The following is a 22,825-nucleotide window of genomic DNA, read 5'->3' as shown; positions in this document are numbered from 1 at the left end:
AATCGAGCGGCGGCAAGGTCATCCAACAGTTCTCGCAGGATTAGATAAACATATTGGCAGCGCAATTTTTGTGAGAGGAGTTAAGTTGAGTGAAAGGTAAGTCTGTCACTTTGGACTCTGTGTCGGCAACCGATCATTGAATGCCAGTCCAGGAACGTTCATTTTATTCATTCATACAATACATTTTCATTCTGGTTCCTTTTGCACTTTCTGTCAGTCTGTGTGTGCAGTCGCACTCAAACGCATGCACATATTCAACACACGCACATGCAAATAAATAGCTCCAGTGGTCCAATGAGGTTGTGACATTTCCATGTCAGGACAGGATGAAAATAGAATGAGAGCCATGAGCGGAACAGACTGAGGCACAATGAGTGAGTGGGCTGATAATAGACAGACTGAACCAGTGGGCTGAAAGCACAGGGCAGTTTGTGGCAGTGTGTGAGTGCGTGTGTGTGTGTGCGTGTGTGTGTGTGCAGTGAGATGATGTTTTCCGGTTTTTAGGGGGTTAACTGCAGGTGGTGAACACTAGTCCTGCAGGTCCCTGTGGATGTTTGCAAACTGTGCTTCAACCTGAAACACTGTTTCAAAAATAACTCACCTCTTTACTCCTTTATTTTCATTAATTATTTCCTCCCTTTCTTACACACACACACACAATCTGTCATGTAAGTATTATGCCCTTCGCCATACCATCTGTTTCATCTTAGTTAAATTTAAGTACATAAATGTGGTGGACTGCATTTCATCTCCTAACGTATGGAGATATGGGTTGCAAAATAATTTGTTATTTTGTAGAACAGCCATCTCATCTGCATCTTTAACCACCTGATTTATTCTGATATGCGGCAATGTCCAAATTCCTCACAGCAATATTGTAACAAATGTGTGGAGAATTGAGAGGAGAGGAGAAGAGAGGAGCGCTATACAGCAAGTGCTTGCTTTTTCCTTGAGGAAACACTGCCCTCTTGTGGTTAATGTGTGGAAGTGAGAGGTTGAATCAAGACCCTGCTCAATGACAGGCGACGTTTGATTATTTTGTTTCATACAGACAATAATTTACAAGAGGGTGTAGTGCTTAGCACGCTCAGTGTCATGGTTATCAAAGGGAAAGAGAAGTTATGATTCAAAGGTTAAGAGACATGAAATAGAGTTTGATTTAAAAGACATATTACAAAATAACCAGAGTGACTGTTAGAAAATATTATGTCAGTTTCTTAAAACCACAAAAATGATTGGTTGGGATGTAAGTTCTAGGTTTTTCACTTTTTTTCCCCACTATTTTTGTATGTTTGTGTGTGTATGTGTATATATATATATATACATATATGTATATATATATATATATATATATATATATATATATATATATATACATACACATGTATGTAGGCATGTGTATGTATATATACATATATATGTATATTATTATTATTATTATTATTATTATTTATTTATTTTGCAGTAGTCGTACATTTAGATCCACATGTTTGATCCACACTCCATACCAGATGGTGGCGGTAATGCACCAAAAGCGTTGTTTGCCAACCGCCATAAAACTTCTAACGGTAACGTTCTATGTGCCGGAAGACGGAAGTTTGAGCCCAATCTCCTACAGCGGGAAAAAAAACCTTAACTTAATTAACTTCAGAGCAACACACGGGAAAACAACAATAACGACAACAAGTTGAGGTGAGGTGAACTCTGGCCGCAAATATGGATGCAAACCGCTGCTACTGATGACCGTCATGTTGCTATGTGGAGGTTATTGACAGGACAGTGTGAAAACGCTGCACTTTAACCAGGAAGTTAACGTGTGACGCTAGCTAGGCTGTTGAGTTGACAGGTGTAGCATCGGTTTCACGGTTTACTAACTTAACTTGCAGTGAACCAGAGTGAATGTATGTGTTTCCCCATTGATATTAACTTTGGAATTCTATTAGGTTAAAGTCGAATTACTTTATGTCTCCGCAGGAAAGTAAATAGATGGAAAGATAGATGATATTTTCAAGCGTCATGCACCACAAGGTGCCCAAGCCTCAGGGACAAACAAGACACGTCGATATAAATAAGAGCGATTAATTAATTTATTAATCGATTACTTTATTAATCGTCAACTATTTTGATAGTCCAAAAATGCCAAATATTTAATTTAGTACATTAACATCAAGAAAAGCAGTGGTTCCTTATATTTAAGAATCTGCAACTGTCAAGTGTTTTGGATTTTTAAGTATTTGTCTAAATATTTTATGAGATCAAGAGATTAAGCTTTAAAATGTTTTTAATTATGAAGCTTTTTAAATGAAATCACAGGTAAAAGTCTTTGTTTACTCTGTCGGCTTAAATTTCTTTTGTCTCACTTGAAATTCGCAGCCTCCACCAAATGCTGAATTTAGCAAATACACCTTTTCAACTGTGTTTTATTTTATTTTAGCTTTAATTTGAAGTTGGCAAGATGTATCACTGCTGCTCATTTAAGTCATGAACTTACCTTGTCCCTCTCCCTCTCCTTTCTCCTTTGGAAAATAGTAAAAATGTCAAAAATAGATAAGATGAGCATCCTTGGGGTGAGGAGCTTTGGGGTCGAGGATAAAGACAAACAAGTAATATCCTTCCTCGCTCCTTTGACTGTGCTGGTTGGACCCAATGGAGCGGGAAAAACGGTACGAGAGTCTGTCCTAAGAGCAAAGGGTAAACTGTGGAGCATGACTTGCAATGAAAAACAAGAGAGAGGTTATTTTTGTTGTTGTTTTCTTATTATGCAAGTAGCCAAAAAAGTTGGCTATGGAAAAAGTTAGAGGAAATGAATATCACTTTGTTAAATGCAATGCTCATGTAATAATTCATGATCAATGGGACATTTTTAACTTTTCAGACTATTATTGAGTGTCTCAAGTATGCAACGTCAGGTGAACTTCCCCCAGGATCTAAAGGAGGGGCCTTTGTTCATGATCCAAAGGTAAGATTAGCTCATGTTCCTGTACTGGTTTAAGTAATTTGCTTTTTTTTTTTTTAAATAAGCTTACTTTATGTCAGTTAATGCTTACTTGCTAATCACAGATTTTTAAGAATTGAGTAGTCCATGTTTTAGCAGTTAACAATGACTATCATATACAAATCCTGACACTTATTACATACATTTTTTTTCCAACTATTCATTGAAAATGAACCTGAATTCGTACCTTACCTCTATATTTTCACAACGTGCCACAGCCTTTTGTGCAAACATTTACATTTACTGAAGATTACACTAGAGCTGAAACGATTAATCGATGAATCGATTATTAATCGATTACTAAATTAATCGACAACTATTTTGATAATCGATTAATCGGTTTGAAGCTTTTTTCATGATTAAAACAAGATTTCTGATTGTTTAAGCTTCTTAAATATGAATATTTCCTAATTTCTTTGCTCTGGATAACTAATTAATCATTAAAAGTCAATCATTTTGTTTTGTGGACAAAACAAGACATTTGAGAACATCATCATTTCCAGGTTTGACGAACACCGATCAACATTTTTTATGGTTTTCTGATATTTTATGGACCAAGCGATTCATCGATTAATCGATTAATCTGTCAAAATAATCGTTAGTTGCAGCTCTAAATTACACTGTCTCACAGGTTAATTTGTGTTGTGTGAATTTCAGGACGCCCATGAGACAGACGTGCGCGCACAGATTCGCCTTTTATTCACTGATGTTAATGGAGAGAAAGTCACCGTCCAGCGCTCCATGTCATGTACTCAGAAGGCAAAGAGCAACACCTTCAAAAGCTTAGAGCAGGTCATCACACGATTTAAGTAGGCCACACTCTTCATTTATTTTTTTTGATTAATATTGAAAAGCATTCTTGAAGTGAAATTTAAGAACCTAAAATTAATTTTGTTACATGTGACCTTAACATTATTCTTTTAGAGGTGGTGAGAAGGTGAGCTTGTCGTCCAAGTGTGGTGAACTGGACCGGGAGATGATTTCTTGCTTGGGTGTATCAAAGCCTGTCCTGAATCATGTCATCTTCTGCCACCAAGAAGAATCCAACTGGCCACTTAGTGAGGGCAAGGCACTCAAAGACAAGTTTGACTCCATCTTTGCTGCAACAAAGTAAAGCAAATCCCTCATTACATGCAAGCATGCACCTTAGTGAAAATAGCAACCTACTAACATTTGTCTTGCTCCCAGGTATATCAAAGCTCTGGACACGATGCGTCAGCTGCGTCTGGCACAGAACCACACAGTCAAAGAGTGTCAGGTCGAGCTGCGCTACCTGAAGCAGAATAAGGAGAAGGCCCAGCAGATTAGGGAGACTGTAGCCACCAAGGAAGCTCAGCTGATGGCCTCGAAGGACAACGTACAGCAGATAGAGGGCAAGATAGAGCCACTTGAGGTGGGCTCATGATGTATTTTGTGAATTTCTGTGTTTTAAACAGTGCTGATTATGGTACTTTTAGGCACAAAAAATAAAGAGGTGTTTTAAAATTGCTTCAGATACTTATATTTATGTCAATCAACATAAGAATTCTAAATATTCAATTTGTCTTGGAGACAGAGTTTGGACATATATCAGAAATGACCATTACAGTACATTATTATTCAAGTGTCTTTATCATTTTCAGAATCGACTGATAGATATTGACACAAGACTTGGGAAAGTGATAAAGCTGGACAATGAAATCAAAGCCTTGGAGAGCAGGAAGAAACAAATGGAGCAAGACAATAGGGAGCTGGAAGAAACAATGGAACAGGTAACAGAATGATAAAGCATAATTTCTTTGAATTATGAAATTGTTATTTGTTTGTTAAACTTAATTTTTAGAAGACATTGTGTGTTTCTCTGTATTATGACCAAAACAGTGCAGACAAAATGATTTATATATTTTATTAGATGATGGAGACAGACTACTGTCCCTGACAGTTTTCTAAGCTGTACCTGTCATGCTTGGAAGTTACTCTAACCAAGTTAACTGTGTATGTTGCAGGTGTTTCAGGGTTCAGATGAGCAGCTGCAGGAGCTTTATCAGAACCACCAGAGGACAGTGAAAGAGAAGGAGCGGAGGCTGACAGACTGCCAGAAGGAGCTGGAGAGAGCTGGCCGAGAGTGTCAGAGACTCAACAGAGTCAAGGCTGATCTCCTTGTCGAACAAGGTACACACTTTTTTTTGTGTCAGAATTGCAGGGTCAGCTGTTTGATCCACTTCTTTGTTTACTGATAATTTTGCCTGAAGTATGAGGCACAACTTGCATCCATATGTGTGTATTAATAAAGTATGTTAGTGATATACAGATGGCATAAAAAAATATATCCTGAAGACTGCTTAAATCCCCCGCTCTCTTTTCCCAGGTCGTCTTCAGCTGGAGGCTGACCGCCACACCCAAAACATCAAGAACCGTGACACTCAGGTAAGAGAAAGATTTTGACACGTCCATCTAAGGTCCCCATGGATATTAAATGCGGTTACTGTAAATCACTTGGTCTGCAGTGTAGTAATGGAATGCAATGAAAGAAGTGGAAGAGATGACCTGTTGATCACTCATTGTCATTGTACTACCACTTATAACACAATTTATACTCCCCTATCTGTATTTCAGGTCCGCCAATTGTCATCCTTCCTGGACATGGAGGGCTATGACCGACCGCCCTTTACCGCTCTTCAGCTCCAGAGCTTTAACCGTCATGTCACTCAGAGACTGGAGCAGGAAAAAGAGACAATCAGTCAGGTTATGGTAAGAATTTCTTCAATGCTCACACCGCTTTCCCCCATGTTTTGTTTAGTATCACAATAGTTGACATTGTGTCATTGTTTTGTAGCCCTGGTGTATAATGCTCATCAATTTATCTACTCAGGCAGACCTGGAGGGAAAAGAGCAGCAGAAGCAGCAGTCCATTGATGAAATGAGGGATAAGAAAACTGGTCTGGAGAGAACCGTGGAGCTCAAGAGAGACCAGCAGGGAAAGAAGCAGCAAGAATTAAGGAACGTCAGAGCAGAGCTGCAGAGGCTGGAGGGTTCATCCTCTCGCCTGCAACAACTGGAGAATGAATTGGCTAAAGTGGTGAGTCAACAGACTCGCAAGGTTCTTCATTTCTTTTCATTCCGATAAGTCTGTAAAATCACCTTACTGTGTTACTGTGTTTTTCCTTCTCAGGAGCGAGAGCTGCAGGGCGTAGTGGAGAGCTCCAATGTGGAGGAACTGAAGGCTGAGGTCGTGGAGCTCCAGAGAGAAAAGGCTCAACTTGACCGTGTACAGAGGCAGCTTGACCAAGAAATGGAAATGCTCAACACACACACTACTGCGCGCACACAAATGGAGATGCTGAAGAAAGACAAGGTAATGTAATGTGTAACTCATAGGGTTGAATCATTGACCCCTGGTTGGTCTCGGACTAAAACAGAAAACACTATAAAACATAACAAAACATGAGAAACGGCTTCTGTCCCATGTGTATTTCCACTTGGTAAACATGAGTATTTGAATCTTTTCCGTCTTCCTCACCGGCTCCTCTCTTCATTCATCTCTCTTTGGGCTCTCCTTTTGTCTTTCCACTCCCATTTTTTTAGACCGAGAAGGAAGACCAGGTGCGTAAGATCAAGTCTCGTCACAGCGAGGACCTGGTGTCATTACTGGGTCACTTTCCCAACAAGCGAGAGCTGGAAGACTGGATCTACACCAAGTCTCGGGAAATTAACAGTACCAGAGACAAACTTGCCAAACTCAAGTGAGTGGGATTTGTCTGCATAACAAAGAACATTATTCAAAGTTTCTTTTGTTGCATTGACTGAATTTGTTCTTGTAGTAAGGACCTGGCATCAAATGAGCAGAACAAAAGCCACATTGCTTCGGAGCTGCGTAAGAAGGAGCAGCAGTTAGTTAGCGATGAAGAGAAGTTCTTCAATGTGTGTGGCAGTCAGGATCTGGAGCAGGACCTGGGCAAACTGCAGGATGATCTGGAGAAGGTATCCAAACAAAGAGGTAAATGCTGCACAAGAAACACAGTAGAATGAGATGTAGCCTGGCACTGTACAGCACTGAATATAAACTCTGTTGATTTCCTTCTTTCTCCTTGTCATCTTTTTACTTTTAGTTCTCAAATAAAATTAAAGAAAATTGGATGATTCAGTCTGAGAGATATAGTAAAATACCTTGTAATAGTAGTATAGTGTCAGTATTCAGTCTCTATTAGTACAATAAAAGGAGTACATTTCTGATCATTTCTCCCTCTCCACCCGTCTTTGTATAGCCATGCTAGCTGGAGCCACGGCAGTGTACACCCAATTCATCAGCCAGCTGACTGAGGAGAGAGAACCCTGCTGCCCCGTTTGCCAGCGGACGTTCCCGTCAGAGTCCGATCTGCAGGATGTTATCAGTGACATGCAATCCAAACTACGGCTCGTGCCAGACAAGCTGAAAAACACCGAGCAGGACCTGAAGAGGAAGGAGAGGAAGAGAGATGAGATGATGTCTCTCAAACCGGTCAGGTATGGTGTTACAAGTGTACAATGCCAGTTCAATGAATGTTGGAATTGAACAGTCATTACCTTTTAAACTGTCCTTAAGTGTGGCTATTCTGTGGTGATCACTATTACTTTTACTATATCTCTCATATTTCAGAAAATAATATCCTTATAATGGAATGTAGCATCTTCATTTACAATGATGTAAAATGGAAAAAATAAGTAAATCTTTCCTAATCCATGATTGTCTGCAACCAGATAATTTGCTGTATTCTTTTAGTATCACAAACAAAATAAGAAAACCTTGTATTCTGCAAGTAAAGGGCAGACCAAACAATGATAAACAACATTTAATTGAACTTCACTACATGTAAGCCAAGGCACTACATGCACAGTACAAGATCAAATAAATTCACTGTTACAAAAGGTGTGTTAAGGTTTGATAATTCTCTGTAAAATCTTAAGTCGTTTTAAAAATCAACTTTAATCCTTACTCATTTATATGGTTATATGAACTTGTTTAATACTGAATACTGAAATTGTCAAAAATATCTATTCAAACACAATATATAACAGACTGTACACTTTCTTCAAATACAAAATACAACTGTTGTCAATACAAGCAGTGTAGTGTGTTAAAGGAGGCCACTGTGGCTGTGTCTCTAACTTGAATAATGAAAAAAATTAACTTTCACTGAACACGCATCAAGTGCAAATATGGAATGCGTCTCCTGTGTTTGAAATTTAAATAAGTCAGTAACTGTTGGCAATAGGACATCAGAAGCCCTCTATTTGTCATGCATTCCACTAGATGGCGCCAGGTTCTCATATGACGGATTTTATCATTGACCCACTCTGCTGTCTTTTCATGGTTCTCTCCATTCTTCAATCAAGCAAATGCTATTTTGCATGTAATCAACCCCAAGTCAGAGTTTTGAGATATAGCCTGCAGAAGTAAACACTTGCCATGGTGTCAGGGCTGCAACTCACAATTATTTTTACTCGCTGATCTGCGTCTCTCAAACCTGGAAAGGAGGATGTTATCAAATGTCTTATTTCGTCCAAAAACCAAAAAATTATTCAGTTTTAATGATTTCTTTGTTGGATGGAGCAAAGAAACAAGAAAAAAATTCACATTCACAAAGCTGAAAAATCAGAAAACTTGTTTTAATTCCTTAAAAAACACTCAAACCACTTAATCGATTATCAAAATAGTTGACGATCAATTTAGTATTCGATTAATTGAGTAATTGTTTCAACCCTACATGGTATTCCTTTGTGATTCAAGCTCAAGTAAACAAATCGCTTGGTTTCAGTAGTCAGGAATACTCCAAAAGCAGTCATAACACTCATCAGGGTTACAGTGACTGCAGAGATATGAAGATCTGTGATTGGTTGGTTATGATGCTAATAGATTTTCTCTGAGTTTTTAAGAGGGATCAAAATAGAGATTTTCCAGCATAAATACATAATAAAGACTAATTTTTCTTCTTTTAATATATACATAAATAAAAAATACAAAGTACTAAAACGAGATGGACACATTGATCTTACCGCTAAGATGATGAGAGATTAGAAACACAGAGAAGGTGTAGAATGTAATCAAAGCACATTACAGCCCCATCACACTTAGTGTTGTGGTAGTGATATCAATCGATGGAATCAAAGTGTCAGGGAATAAACGAGAGGCCAAAGCATTGGTATGTACAGCACGGTGACTTTCAATTGCTTCTGTCACTGTAATTCCAGCTAGTAATCAAAGGATACCCTCTTGTATTTTAGGAGAGCTGGAAATGTGTGCTTCAGGTGAACCCTTAGGCAATCTAATGTTCATCACAACACTCCGTTAGAGTTTCAATTGGACATCCAGTCATTCATCTACAGGAGGCCTCGGATGTATTTCTGTCCTGAATAATGATAGGGGCTTATTAAACCCGTTTTACTCTCTGTTCACAGTATAATTATCTCTCTTTCTTGTCTCCCAGGCAATCCATTGTACAATTTCAGGAGAAGGAGTTGCCCGAGTTGAGAAACCGTCTGCAGAGTGTGAACAGAGAAATTGAAAGGCTGAAGGGAGATGTGGAGGAACAGGAGAACGTGCTTGGTGTCCTCATGTCAGAGGAGGAAACGGCCAAGGCCTGCCTGCAGGACATTTCTCTCATGGACAGATACTTGGTAGCGTCCTTTAATCTCAGTCTTCTTTGCCTCTGTTCTTCATCATACACTCTTGTCCACTTTAAATGTCTATAGCTTTTGTGTCTCAGCAGAATCAAAAGTGAAATTGGCATTTGAGACTGACAGACAGTATAATCCTGGAAGTTGATGTACACCTCCTATCGTACGCACACTTTTGCCTTGCCTTTTCTTCGTCTTAGTGTCTTCATATTTTTTTCCAGATGGACCTTAAAGAGGTGGAGAGGAAAATAGCTCAACAGGCAGCCAAACTGCAGGGAGTAGACCTGACCAGAACCATCCAGCAAGTCAGTCAGGAAAAACAAGAAACTCAGCACAAGATAGATACAAGTAAGATATCACACAGGATTACTTATACAGTGGGGAAAAAATCTAAACAATTTTGTATGTTTTAACTGCAAGACATCATCACTTTCTTTTTTTTTTTACAAAGATAATCTTTCATTATTGCACTTACATTGCACTTATTTAGCGTAAATAATTAAATAATTGATGGACTTGTTGGTGCACACCTGCACATCGTTGATTTCACCTTTTTTAACTCTTTGTGTGTCCACACAGCCTCCAGCAAGATGGAGCTGAAGCGTAAACTGATCCAGGACCAGCAGGATCAGATTCAGATGCTGAAAAGTACGGTGAACGAGACGAAAGCAGAGAAGCTCCAACTGAGCAGTGACATGCAGAAACAGCAGCAGCTGGAAGAGCAGAGTGTTGAGTTCACCACCGAGATACAGGCTTTAACCAGGGACATCAGGGTAACTTATTTTTGTTGACATAATTTATGCAAGCTTCCTCCTCGGAGAACTTGATGTAGACCTACATTTATGTTCATAATAATAGCAGTGTGTTTAAAAAGGTGAGTAAACCTTAAAATTCTTCAAATAAATATTTTAATGAACACAAATGCATTGGGGACACTGCACATTCTATTTCAAAGCAAAGCAAGTAAGGAAAATTGGAAAAAGTAATTGAATTTGATAATATTTTACAAATAGTCAAGAAATATAATGTTAAAAAAAATAGCAGTGTTGACATCTTTCTTTACAAACTCAAAAATGTACTGTATAAACTGAGAGATGCTTGAAGATTCAACTTTCCTGAGAATCATAAACTAATATTTAGTTGCATAACCACTGCTTCACATCTGTAGTACATGGAGTCGACCAACGTCTGGCACTGGGACAATTGTACTACGTTCCACAATTCCTCTGCATTTCTTGGTTTTGCCTCATGAACAGCATTTTTTATGTCAGCCCACAAGTTTTCTATGGGATTAAGGTCCGGGGATTGTGCTGGCCACTCCATTACTTGAATTCTGTTTGTCTGGAACCATTATTTTGCTCGCTTGCTGGTGTGTTTGGGGTCATCTTGTTGAAACACCCATTTCAAGGGCATTTACTCTCCAGCATACGGCAACATGACTTCTTCCAGTATTCTGATGTACTCAAACTGATCCACGATCCCTGGTATGCGATAAATAGGACCAACACCATAGTACGAGAAACATCCCCATATCATGATGCTTGCACCACCATGCTTCACCGTCTTCACTGTGTACTGTGGCTTGAATTCAGTGTTTGCAGGACGTCTGACAAACTGTCTGTGGCCCTTAGACCCAAAAAGAACAATCTTACTCTCATCAGTCCACAAATATTATGCCATTTCTTTTTAGGCCAGTCGATGTGTTCTTTGGCAGATTGTAACCGCTTCAGCACATGTATTTTTTTTAGCAATGGGACTTTGCGGGGGCTTCTTGCTGGTAGCTTGGCTTCACATAGACGTCGTCTGATTGTTACAGTACTCACAGGCAATCTTAGATCTTCTTTGGCTGAGCCTTTGCCATTTTGGTTATTCTCTGATCCATTCGAATAGTCGTTTTTCTTTTTCTTCCTCGCCTTTCTGGTTTTGGCTGCCATTTTAAAGCGTTTGATATAATTTTTGCTGAACAGCCTATCATTTTCTGCACTTCTTTATAGGTTTTCCCCTCTTTTATTAATTTCTTAATCAAAGAAAGCTCTTCTTCTGAACAGTGAAAAACATAGGAAAATGGGTCGTTCAAGACAAAGACAAATGCACAGCCAGCATATGCAGCGTCAATTGCCTTGATCCTTAAATAAAGCCACCTGTTTAACACCTATTTTTTTCAGATAATCAATGACCTCCCTAATTGAACTCGGCACTGCTATTTTTTTGAACACACCCCTTTCAGTAAATGATTCAGTTTCACAGAATCAGCAGCATGCACGTCATGCCTGTTGGGTCTGTTGGTTTCTATACCTTTACTAAACCTTCTAGAAACTTACTTGCAGTGTAGAAGTTGAAATTCTAACAAAAACAGTGATTTATCTTGCTAGTGATGTGGGACTGCTACTATTTTGAACACAACTGTATTTCTCATGTTTAGTTATTTCTTTTAGATGTACCCTAAGACAACAAAGAATGTTTCCCATTAATACACCATGCTCTCCTTTCCCCATCCTCACCTTTTGTCCACTCAGGAAGCAAAGGAGCAACTTTCACCTTTGTCTGCCGCACTGGAGAAGCTCCAGCAGGAGAAGCAAGAGCTGGTGGAGCGCAAGAGGCAGAGGCAGGAAGAAGGGCAGGAGAAGGTTGACATATTTACACTTTTATCTCCTATACTGTCCTCTTCTTTTTGAAGGCTGATCTGCTGACATTCAGCAAGAAATTGTTATTTCACTCACATCGGATAAGGTTGAATATATTCTCTCCTTTTCTCTTTTAGTGATACTTCTTTTTTGCTTGTCCACCACCACTCCCTCTCTTCTTCTGTGCTGCTTCTTATGTGTTGTACATATTAAATAATGACATTATTGTTTGTCACTGCTAGATCAATGCCATGAAAGACAGAGTGAAGGCTATCACCACCTTGGAAAGAGACATCACCAAATACAATGATGAGGGCAAAGATGAATACAAGGAGGTACATTATTATCTGTTTATCTGATTCTGCTCTGTCCTTTTGTCTTGGTCATTGAAGTCATAAGAAGCTTGGTTGTAAGTATGAAAGCGTTAAAGAACTACTCCTGTTTCAGCGAAAAGAGTCTGAACTGCAGGAGACGAACACGCAGCTACATGATGCTGAGAAGCAAAAAGAAAAGATCAGCAAAGAGATGGGAAACATCCGTCAGGACATCGACACTCAGAAGGTAAGGACTTTTTAGAGTCTGTGTTTTTTTTTTTCCTCTTTCTGTTGTCCTGTAGTTTTATAAAAGAAAGTTTTCTTCAGTAGTTGACTGTAGGTGACTGGATTATCAAACGGACACGTTTAACAGATGTGTGTCATCTGTACTTGTTGTACGTAAAACATGTTTTTTTGTTTTCTTAGGTTCAGGAGCGCTGGTTGCAGGACAACCTGACCTTGAGGAAGCGTGTGGAGGAGTTGAAGGAGGTTGTGGCTAAACATGAGGCTCGCATGAAAGAGATGGGCAACATGCAGGTCTTTGAACTCCGCCAGTAAGAGCACGATGCAGTCATTAACCATATGTTGGAACAATGAATTGTACTTCATCTCATTTAATCTCAGCCCTTGCATGACTCTATAAAGTTTACTTTTGCATTTTGAGAGTAAAATCTGGCTAATTCTGTCAGTAATAATGGAAGTTGGACACATTTTTTTTATTACCTCGTCTCCTGTGGTTTTCCAGAGAACGACGTGAAGCAGAACGCAAGTTGGAAGACTTGAAGAAGAATCGCAGTATCGCACTGGGTCGCCAGAAAGGCTTTGAGGAGGAGATAATGCATTACAGGTGAGAATGCAATGGCGCACACCTTTTGTCTGATTGCTTTCTCAATGCACCGAGCAGTACAACGTTGAGTTACTTGCATAATTTGTCTTGATTTAAATGAACTCCGCTCACTATTTGAATTGATCGCTTGCAGAAAAGAGCTTCGTGAAGATCAGTACGACAAAGCCGACGAACGCTACAAAAACAAGATGATCGTTATGAGGACCACCGAGCTGGTCATTAAGGACCTGGATCTCTACTACAAGGCCCTCGATCAGTAAGTGTTGCCCTCTCATGTGTCAATAATAATATACAGGTGCAGGTCATATCATTAGAATATCATCAAAAAGTTGATTTATGTCAGATTGATTTAGGTCATTCACGTTGCTTGAAGTCCAGTGTAAAGTTTCCACAGTCAGTGATGGTTTGGGGTGCCATGTCATCTGCTGGTGTTGGTCCACTCTGTTTTCTGAGGTCTAGGGTCAATGCAGACGTCTACCAGGAAGTTTTAGAGCACTTCATGCTTCCTGCTGCTGACCAACTTTATGGAGATGTAGATTTCATTTTCCAACAGGACCATGATATCCCTGTTCTTAATTGGCCAGCAAACTCGCCTGACCTTAAAATTTATGGGGTACTGTGAAGAGGAAGATGCGATACGCCAGACCCAACAATTCAGAAAAGCTGAAGGCCACTATCAGAACAACCTGGGCTCTCATAACACCGGAGCAGGGCCACACACTGATCGACTCCATGCCATGCTGCATTGCTGCAGTAATTCAGGCAAAAGGAGCCCCAACTAAGAATTGAGTGCTGTACATGCTCATACTTTCCATGTTCATACTTTTCAGTTGGTCAACATTTCTAAAAAAAACTTTTTTTGTATGGGTCTTAAGAAATATTCAAATTTTCTGAGATACTGAATTTGGGATTTTCATTAATAATCATCAAAATGAAAAGAAATGAACATTTGAAATATATCTGTGTAATGAATGAATATAATATACAAGTTTCACTTTTTGAATGGAAGTACTGACATAAATAAATGTTTTGATGATATTCTAATTATATGACCTGCACCTGTATAAGTAACAAACAGTTACTGCAAAAGAATGTTGGTTCTGTGGTTTCTACACATAGAAGAAAAGGTCATACGTGATGATCAATCAAGACAATCGGAGACAATTCAGATTTTTCACTGTCATCGTATTTAAAATGCAATCAACTAAAAAAATAATAATAATAAAAAAATAATAATAAAAAAAAGCAGCAGCATGAAAACAGTATTAAATTTCAATAGAAAAAAAAAAGATCCGACCTCATGAGGAAAAAAGCTTTCATAACAAGTGAAGGTTTACGTGATTTAGGTTGTAGTGTCGGTGTGACGCATGGCGACGCTTCCTTTGACTTCTCTAGTATCTTAAGTTATCTCATGTTATGAGACATCTGTCATTTGTTTGTCCCTTTGAAGTTGTAGGTCATCAAAACCATCACAGACTTTAAGGTTGTTTGTGAATAAGTGATGCCAGTACGTTTGCTCCTCCTCCAGGTCGTGGTAGTGGGGGAATTTATTGACAGTTATCTGTTAGAGGAGCTGCACAGTGATGCAGTTGTAGTTATGCCCTTACCTCACAGGAAGTGCAACATGCATTCATTTCAAATGAGTGCACAATAATTTACTGTATGCTATAGTTGTCTAGCAGGTTGGAGGTATACTTGTTCTTTTTGTTGGCACCAACCACTGCTGGTTAAGTGAAGCAGTGACGTCGTTGTGGTAAAGGAATTTGAGAGGTGTGTGTGTGTGGGTAGGTTGACAGTGACTATTCCGTAAGACGCGTCACAGTTGCTGTGAATTCTGCGTTTGCTAAATCTGCTAAGGGAAGAAAAGTGTGCCACTGCAATGTAATGTTTGATGAACATCACCACTACACGTAATGTATAACCCTCCCAGCATTACCACATTTATTCAGACTGTACTGTGTGCACTGCAGCAGTAGTAGAAAATATAGTATAATTATTAGAGATGAAACAATTACTCAATTACAACATTATAAATCAATCACAAAATGAATCGTCAACTAGTTTGATCATCAGTTTGAAGCTTTTTTCATTATTAAAACAAGATTTGTCATTGTTTCCGCTTCTTAAATATGAATATTTTCTGGTTTCTTTGCTGCACATAACAAAGAAATCATTAAAACTGAATCATTTTGGTATGAGGACAAAACCAAGACAGAACATCGTCATCATCATGTCCAGGTTTGACAAACAATGATGGACATTTTTCACCATTTTCTTACATTTTATGGGCCAAATGATTACTCGATTAAAAAAAAATAATCAACAGATTAATGAATTATGAAAATAGTCGTTAATTGCAGCTCTATTAATGATGTAGTCGTTTGTTAAAAACTTAACTGACGTTTCTCACCTGAGAAAATAATCAGTAAGTACTAGTTAGTGTTATATAGTTTACAATTCTATAGTATGAATATTTATTTTATTTTTATGTTTGAGTCATAAAGTTTGTAAAACTTGAAACTTGTGTTGGCGAGTGACATATTGGTGTTTGCAGTCATCTGTTGTTTTTTTATTGAAATCACTTTCTGTGCCCTGTGTGGGAACGTCGCTGGGTGACGCATTGAGCTGAGAGGCTTAATTAACATTGTATGTATGATTTGAATGTAAAAGACATACTACAGTTTTAATATTAGCTGAGGCATGAATCAGGTCATAAAGCCTTATACCAATATACATTTGAAGTGAATAAAATCAAATCAATCTAAATCAAATTAATTCCACAATCACTTCTTCCCAGTGATCTCTCAATGAGGCGACTAAAAAAAATCCTTAAGAACATAAAAGTCAAAGCTCAATACCACATCATTAATTATAGCTAGCATTAGTTGCAGTGAGGAAGCATAAGCTCACCACTTTAGATACCATCTGAGCAGAGAGCACAGTCACCAATTTACCCATACGTGTGGGTTAGACATTATTATCAAGACTGAAAGCAGCCTTGAAGCAGACCTATCATCCAGGTCACAGTTTCTGTTTGAATACACAGAAGTTGCTTTCATGGTAGGATGTTGATTTTAATCGATTTGAAAAAATCCATTTGTCAGTGACTTTGCAAAAGATTATCGAGCACATGATAGCTCGAAACCCCGAAGACAAAGTGACTGTCGCATACGTTTTTTAATCAGTGTCCAAAAGTGAAGATAACTGAAATTGTGTTTATCTGTTGTTTGCTTATTTGTTTATGATGGACAGTGCACATTAATTCCCCAATGAATGTTTAAAAAACAAAAAAAAAAATCCTTTATGTACAAAAACATTCAATAAACTGTCAATACATTGTGTGGCATTTAATACATTTACACTATAATGCCTTTTTGTTGACTCTCTGCTGTTAATACTCCAGAGTTAAGCAAATACTAAATGAACTACTGAACCATTTCAAATTGAAAGTGTTTTAAGCAGGTTACTGGGTCACAGATGCAGAGCAGACTGCAGGCTTGTAAACCAAGTGTTGGCTGGCTCGTGTGTTGCTTACAACAATCAATCTGCAATGTGGAAGTGAATAGCAACAAGTTAGATTTACCATAAACATGCCAGATTCATCACTTTCTATATTTCTTTTTCATGAGCTGAAATTATTATTGTTGTTGTTATTATTATCATTATTATCATTATCATTATTATTATTATTATTATTATTATAATAATTATAATAACAAAGTAGAGCCATGTGCAGCAGGCTCCCTCTGTGAATGTAGAATCTAGAATATCAGGGTGCACATTTTTATTATATAGAGAAAGAGAAACACCAGAAAGTGAGTAGCCATTATTGCTAAGCTAACCGCTTATACGTGTAACACAGCGCAGTGAGTGTTGATTGCGAGTGTCACTAAAAGAGAGTTGTGGTCGAGGGCAGAAAGTAGACACAGCACAGTGCCAGTCACAGAGTGACGCAGTACGTTGTCGCATGGCAGCGTGTCAAGCTCGTCGCGCGCTGGTGCTCTTATAGGGACACGGCACCGGTTTAGCCTCCGGTGCGGCAGATTTCTTGAATTTATCACTTCACAACTTCTCATTCATACCATTCCGATTGCAGCATAACGGGGTTAACTTCAGCATGGACACAAGGCAGCAATCCCTTCTCCAGTTCTCCAGTCTTTAGTCTAAAATAATTCTTATAACCCCCCACTGCACTGCAGTTCAGCAGAGAGCTACAAGGGATGCTTATAATAAACTATCCTGATAATATTTTTTCTATAGAAATTATTTCTCTGATTTTTCGGCTTGTTTATTCTGGCATTCTTTTGCTCTTTTATACCAAAGAAACATGATTAACATTTCAAATTAACAAAATGTCAATGAATACCAAGGACCAAAGTATTTATCAATCAATCAAGGAAATTCTCAATAAAATAATTATTTGTAGCCTACTATCAAAAATGAAGCGCATTTGCATTGAAGACAGTTTGGAGTTTGTCCATATTTTTTGCAATGTTAGGATATCTATTCATTGACCTGTATGAAAGGGATGTTGATTAAAAAGATGATGTAATTCCAGTTAAAAACTTTCAAATAATAAAACGCCAAAGTTCAGAGGAAAGATGCTTTTACGCAATATATTTATCAGCAATGTGATGAATGAAAAATAATTTTATTTTTGATGAAATTCATTTCTTGGTAAGTTGGCATCTATGCCCATGCGATAGGAAGTCATTTGTCATTTGAGATGTCACTGGTCAGATGGATAGATAAGGACGGCACTGCTCCCTCCTATCTTTTCCTCCTCTCTTCATGCCTCCTCTATTCATTCACCATATCTGGTTTGTAAGATGCTTTCCTGGTTAAACTGTTATCATTGTTTGCAAACCGCACAAGATTTTCTCAGCACTGAGATTGAAGCAAAAATGCTTCTCAGTATGCAGGAAAACGACATCCACTTTCAGTGATATACAGATATCTGTGTCATGTTTTGACGTAAGATGCATTCCTTGTTTTTATATTATCGTTTATAATTATTTTTAGTGTCAGTTTCATTGCAACTAAATAAAGATAAAATGTGTACTGGAATATGTTGTATTCTGCATATTTGCAGTATATTTTCATTTTACTAACGCTCTAATCCGACCCCTGCTCATGTCTCACTCTTCCCCTTTTACTTTTTGATTCATGCATTTTCATTGCTATATTTGCACTCCATCCATTGTGCACTTGCATCCATGCACGTCTCTTTTATTGCAAAAAAAATGCCAGCCTTTCGGTCACTGTAGTATTCTGTGTTTTTGTTTTTCTGGCACCTTAACTTATCCTCTGGTTTTAGTTCAAATTTTAATCTTCATAAGTAGCTGTGCCTTTGTATTTTCCTCAGATCAATCATGAAATTCCACAGTATGAAGATGGACGAGATCAACAAGATTATCAGAGACCTATGGCGTAGCACCTACAGGGGTCAAGGTACATCCTTTATTTTATATGTGCATGTCCCGGCTCGCTCAACCACTCTTTGTTTGAATCGCTACTCCATATTCCATTCCATTCCAGATATTGAATATGTGGAGATCAGGTCTGATGTGGATGAGAACTCGTCTGCTGCTAAGCGGAGGGTTTACAACTACAGAGTAGTGATGGTGAAAGGAGACGCGGCTTTGGACATGAGAGGGCGCTGCAGTGCGGGTCAAAAGGTACCAGATTATACCGTTAGACGGTACATTTTCAGTAATTCATAGCGTCATCCAAGTGTTTGTGTTTAGGTGTTGGCGTCCCTGATCATCCGTCTAGCTCTGGCAGAGACCTTCTGTCTCAACTGTGGTATCCTAGCCCTGGATGAACCCACCACCAACCTCGACCGGGAGAACATCGAGTCGCTGGCACACGCCCTTGTAGAGTAAGTACACACACACACACATTCCCAAATGTAGCAATACGACCTAGTTTTATTATTTAAGTTTAAGGCGCAGTCTGCGCTCCATAAATGTCGTTGGTACACATTGACCTTGATGATTTGAATGACTGTAAGCACCTCCACATTTTTGTGACCACATGGACTGTATGCAGTGACCGTGCAGGCTGCTAAAGAGTGGCACGACACTTTTCAGTCGAGTTCATGACATGAAGTCCACTGGTACCATCGTTCAAAGAGTTTAAGGAAACACACAGAGGAGCAAACTCCTGGCAACAAATTGTCACTACTAGAATAGAATGTGCGATTGTGTACACGACGTGTGCAGAATGCTAAATAGACAATTCAAACACCCAATCCCTCCTGCTCCTCTTGGCTATGCCGGCAGTTTGTGAATTATGCGTGATGGAAATGTGTGTGTGCAAGTGGCAAAATTGTTGTCTAAAGTATTTTCAGTTGTCGTTTTGAATTTACAAGCAAGGTCAGTGTCGGGTCATGATGTAGTCTGCATGCACAAGGAGTGAAGAGTTGAAAGAAAGGGAGCGCTCACTCCGTGCAACATGGGAGTTCCCCCAGCTGTAATCAAGACATAGCTCAAGTTTCCCTGAGCCAGCACTAACAGAACAAAATTTAAAAAGCAAACGCAACAATAAAATGGTGCGTTTCCACCGACTCGGCACCGACTTTTTTAGTACCTGCTCTGACGAGGTTCCAAGTGACTGACTGTCGGCCACTGATTGGTCAGAGTGCCGTCACAGAAAGAGACATCTGACACAAGAATGATGCCGAACTGTAGATCAGTTAAAAAGACTTAACCATCCTAAAAAACGTGGGTTAATCTCCAACAATTACCAGGGAAATGTCTACAATCTCAATATTTAACTGAGGAGTCTGGTGTCTGGCGAGCGGCATCACAAACCCTGCCCGCTGTATTTCACACGGAGTCTGTGCTCCAGTCATGGAGGAAGTGCTGAACAAATTTTTTTAATGAACTGATTCCGAACGACTCAGTTACACTGAAAACAACTGCTTTACAAGTCACTAGTCACTCGTTTGTGTGCGTCGCGTGTAAAACAGAGTCACAGCAGTTTCATGCAGCCGTGCAGTGATGACTCCGCCCACGTTGAGTAGGTATTATTTGTAGTGGAAACGCTATCTAAACCGTGCCGTGCTGAGGCGAGGTGAGTTGAGGCAAGCTGGCAGCATAGGTGGAAAAGTAAAAAAAAAGTTGACTCCTGAGAAGGAGCTTAAAGTCAACTCTAAATGTTACAAGGAGAAAATGGTGCCCCCCCCCCCCCACTGCTTTACTGAGTAAAAAGTATTCAAAACTACATAAAACCCAACTATAAATGATACGTTATCTCCCCCTGCCCACTTTCCTCCCCCCAGAATCATCAAGAGTCGCTCTCGCCAGCGCAACTTCCAGCTGCTGATCATCACCCACGATGAGGACTTTGTGGAGCTGCTGGGTCGCTCCAGCTACATTGAACATTTCTACCGCATCCGCAAGAACCAGGACCAGAACTCTGAAATCACAAAGTGCAGTATCACTTCCCTTTCGTCCTACCTCCACTGAGCAGATAGCTGCGTCTTCAGACCCGCGTGTGGGAATGCACAGTAATCGTTTATCTTTTTTTAGGTTTAATTCTTTGTTTGTTTGACTAAATTCATAATAAGTTTAGATATTTCTGCCAAAACATTTAATCAGCTTGCTGGAAAATAACTGTAGTGACCTACATGATGTAATCCACATTGTAGTGGGTACGCAAGTTTTTATTATTCATTTTGCATTTCCTGTGGTTTTTGTCTATGCAGCTGGTAAAAAGCTGTTGTGATACTAATGTCATTGTTCAGTTACCGAAAAGGTAAGTTTTGCCCACCAAAGAAGTCGTCGTTTAAGTGCCGAAGACGAAGATGTGAAGAATGTGTCCTGTCTGTCAAACTGACACTGAATGTTATTGTCCTAATTGACTGGACACTTTGTAAAAAAAAAAAAAAAAATGTTATTTGTTCATAAATCCTAAAAAACTTCACTAAAACTTTGCCTTGCTTTTTGAGAAACAACGATCGCTTCCCTTTCATTTTCGACCCGAGATGCTTAGATATCGGGGCAACGTTGCAATTTTTGGTTCCATCATTTCACGTAATATGAAAAGACAGCCACTCTACTGTTACTGTATCACCTTTATTTGGGCATTCAGCTCTATGGATCTAATTCAGGGAAACCTAGCTCAGTTTTTGGTGAAGTTTCTCATCAACCACTAGATCTTATCTCATTTGTAGCGCGACCCAAAGGCGTGGGCTAGCGAATATAAGCTCGTCTGTTCTCAGCCAAAGATTTCAGAACGAGCTGTAAGCTGGTTATTGAGCCATCGCTTTGAGCGCTTTTGTCAAAACAGCTTCTTCCAGAGGGTTTATATCCAAAGAGCTTCAGTCATGAAGATGATGGTGCTTCTGCTGGTGTCTTCGGCGGCTCTGCTCGTCAGCCCCTCTCCCATATTGTGGGATAGGACTGACCTGATGAGTATAATGGACCACGCTAGGAACTTGACTGTGTCTCCCACTGTAAGTTTTTTTGTTTATTAACTCTTTTAACTTGTCAGGAAAGGAAAAACCCTGAAGCAATTTCTGACATTACCTTCCCATTTTTTTTTTGTGATACAGGAATTTGTGCTCGACCTAAAGCGGGAGTATGACTGTTGGGTGAGAAACTTTTTAATCTTCTCATTTTGCATGTGTTTTATGTTTATATGCGTGCCTGTCTGGCCTCTTAAGTTTATACTATTTGACTTCTCTTGCCTACAGGACGACATGTTCTTCTGCAAAGTGTACTTCCTCCTGCATAAGAACAAACATTTCAAGTCCAGGGAGGTGGGGCAGAAGCTTTTGAGGACCCTGGCGATGTTTAACAAGAAAACAAATGTAAGTATTTACTCCGATTTGTCAAATCATAAGTCGCTCGTCTATTATGGAGGTTTTAAATACTACAAATAAGTTCAGTGACTGTGGCTAGGACTCTGAGCCGAACTGGTTTCTTGTCTTTTTAGGTAAACTGTGCAGAGGTTCCAAAGGATCCGACACCAACACCAAATAAAGTGTGGCTCACAATGCCTAACCTGATAAAAGACCTCATATCTTGTAGCCAGATGAGAATGGTTAACAAGACCCAAGAGCCAACTGTTGCACAGTGAAGCACTGTTTGAAAATGTTCTCTCTTTTTTTTCATTTTCAGGAAGTCAGTATTTATATGGAATGATTTATTCTGGGGTTTTTTTTTGTGTGTGTGTGTAAAATAAGTTGTTACTCAAGTAAATTAATTTGCAACGCACTGTAATAGGTCACTCTTTATCAAATATTTACTTTTAACTTATTGTATTTAACATTATGTTACGTTTTTATTTAAGACTTTCAAGTGTATTTGAATAATGAAAAAAATAATGAAGAATAAATCTTTTTGCTCCTGAACGTAACTGTGTGTTTGTGATGATGATGATGATGATGAGTGGCTGGCAGTTT

General features: G+C 39.0%; 1 protein-coding gene across 3 annotated transcripts; it reads left to right on the top strand.

Annotated features, from left to right (window-relative positions):
* Nucleotides 1-1,585: 1,585 nt before the first annotated feature.
* Nucleotides 1,586-22,571, top strand: rad50 (RAD50 homolog, double strand break repair protein). Of its 3 annotated transcripts, XM_058628064.1 has the most exons (31): nucleotides 1,586-1,692; nucleotides 2,530-2,663; nucleotides 2,876-2,959; nucleotides 3,653-3,804; nucleotides 3,920-4,105; nucleotides 4,184-4,388; nucleotides 4,618-4,746; nucleotides 4,981-5,146; nucleotides 5,343-5,401; nucleotides 5,591-5,725; nucleotides 5,847-6,053; nucleotides 6,147-6,329; nucleotides 6,560-6,717; nucleotides 6,796-6,971; nucleotides 7,240-7,477; nucleotides 9,439-9,628; nucleotides 9,850-9,976; nucleotides 10,208-10,401; nucleotides 12,145-12,255; nucleotides 12,495-12,587; nucleotides 12,700-12,813; nucleotides 12,993-13,120; nucleotides 13,312-13,413; nucleotides 13,547-13,669; nucleotides 18,779-18,864; nucleotides 18,952-19,091; nucleotides 19,161-19,294; nucleotides 20,699-21,874; nucleotides 21,974-22,012; nucleotides 22,115-22,231; nucleotides 22,357-22,571. In XM_058628064.1, exons 2-28 carry the CDS (start codon nucleotides 2,535-2,537, stop codon nucleotides 20,883-20,885), a joined length of 3,936 nt encoding a protein of 1,311 aa, XP_058484047.1. In that variant the 5' UTR covers nucleotides 1,586-1,692; nucleotides 2,530-2,534; the 3' UTR covers nucleotides 20,886-21,874; nucleotides 21,974-22,012; nucleotides 22,115-22,231; nucleotides 22,357-22,571. The 3 variants fall into 3 exon arrangements, with proteins under 3 accessions (XP_058484047.1, XP_058484046.1, XP_058484049.1); XM_058628063.1 differs by having other exon boundaries at nucleotides 20,699-22,012; XM_058628066.1 differs by lacking the exon at nucleotides 1,586-1,692 and adding an exon at nucleotides 1,877-1,895 and having other exon boundaries at nucleotides 20,699-22,012.
* The last annotated feature ends 254 nt before the right edge of the window (nucleotides 22,572-22,825 follow it).

Source organism: Solea solea, chromosome 4 (assembly GCF_958295425.1).
Source record: "Solea solea chromosome 4, fSolSol10.1, whole genome shotgun sequence".
NCBI classification, from domain to species: Eukaryota; Metazoa; Chordata; class Actinopteri; order Pleuronectiformes; family Soleidae; genus Solea; species Solea solea.
Note: the sequence above shows the minus strand (reverse complement) of the source record. Positions and strands in the feature narration are given on the sequence as shown.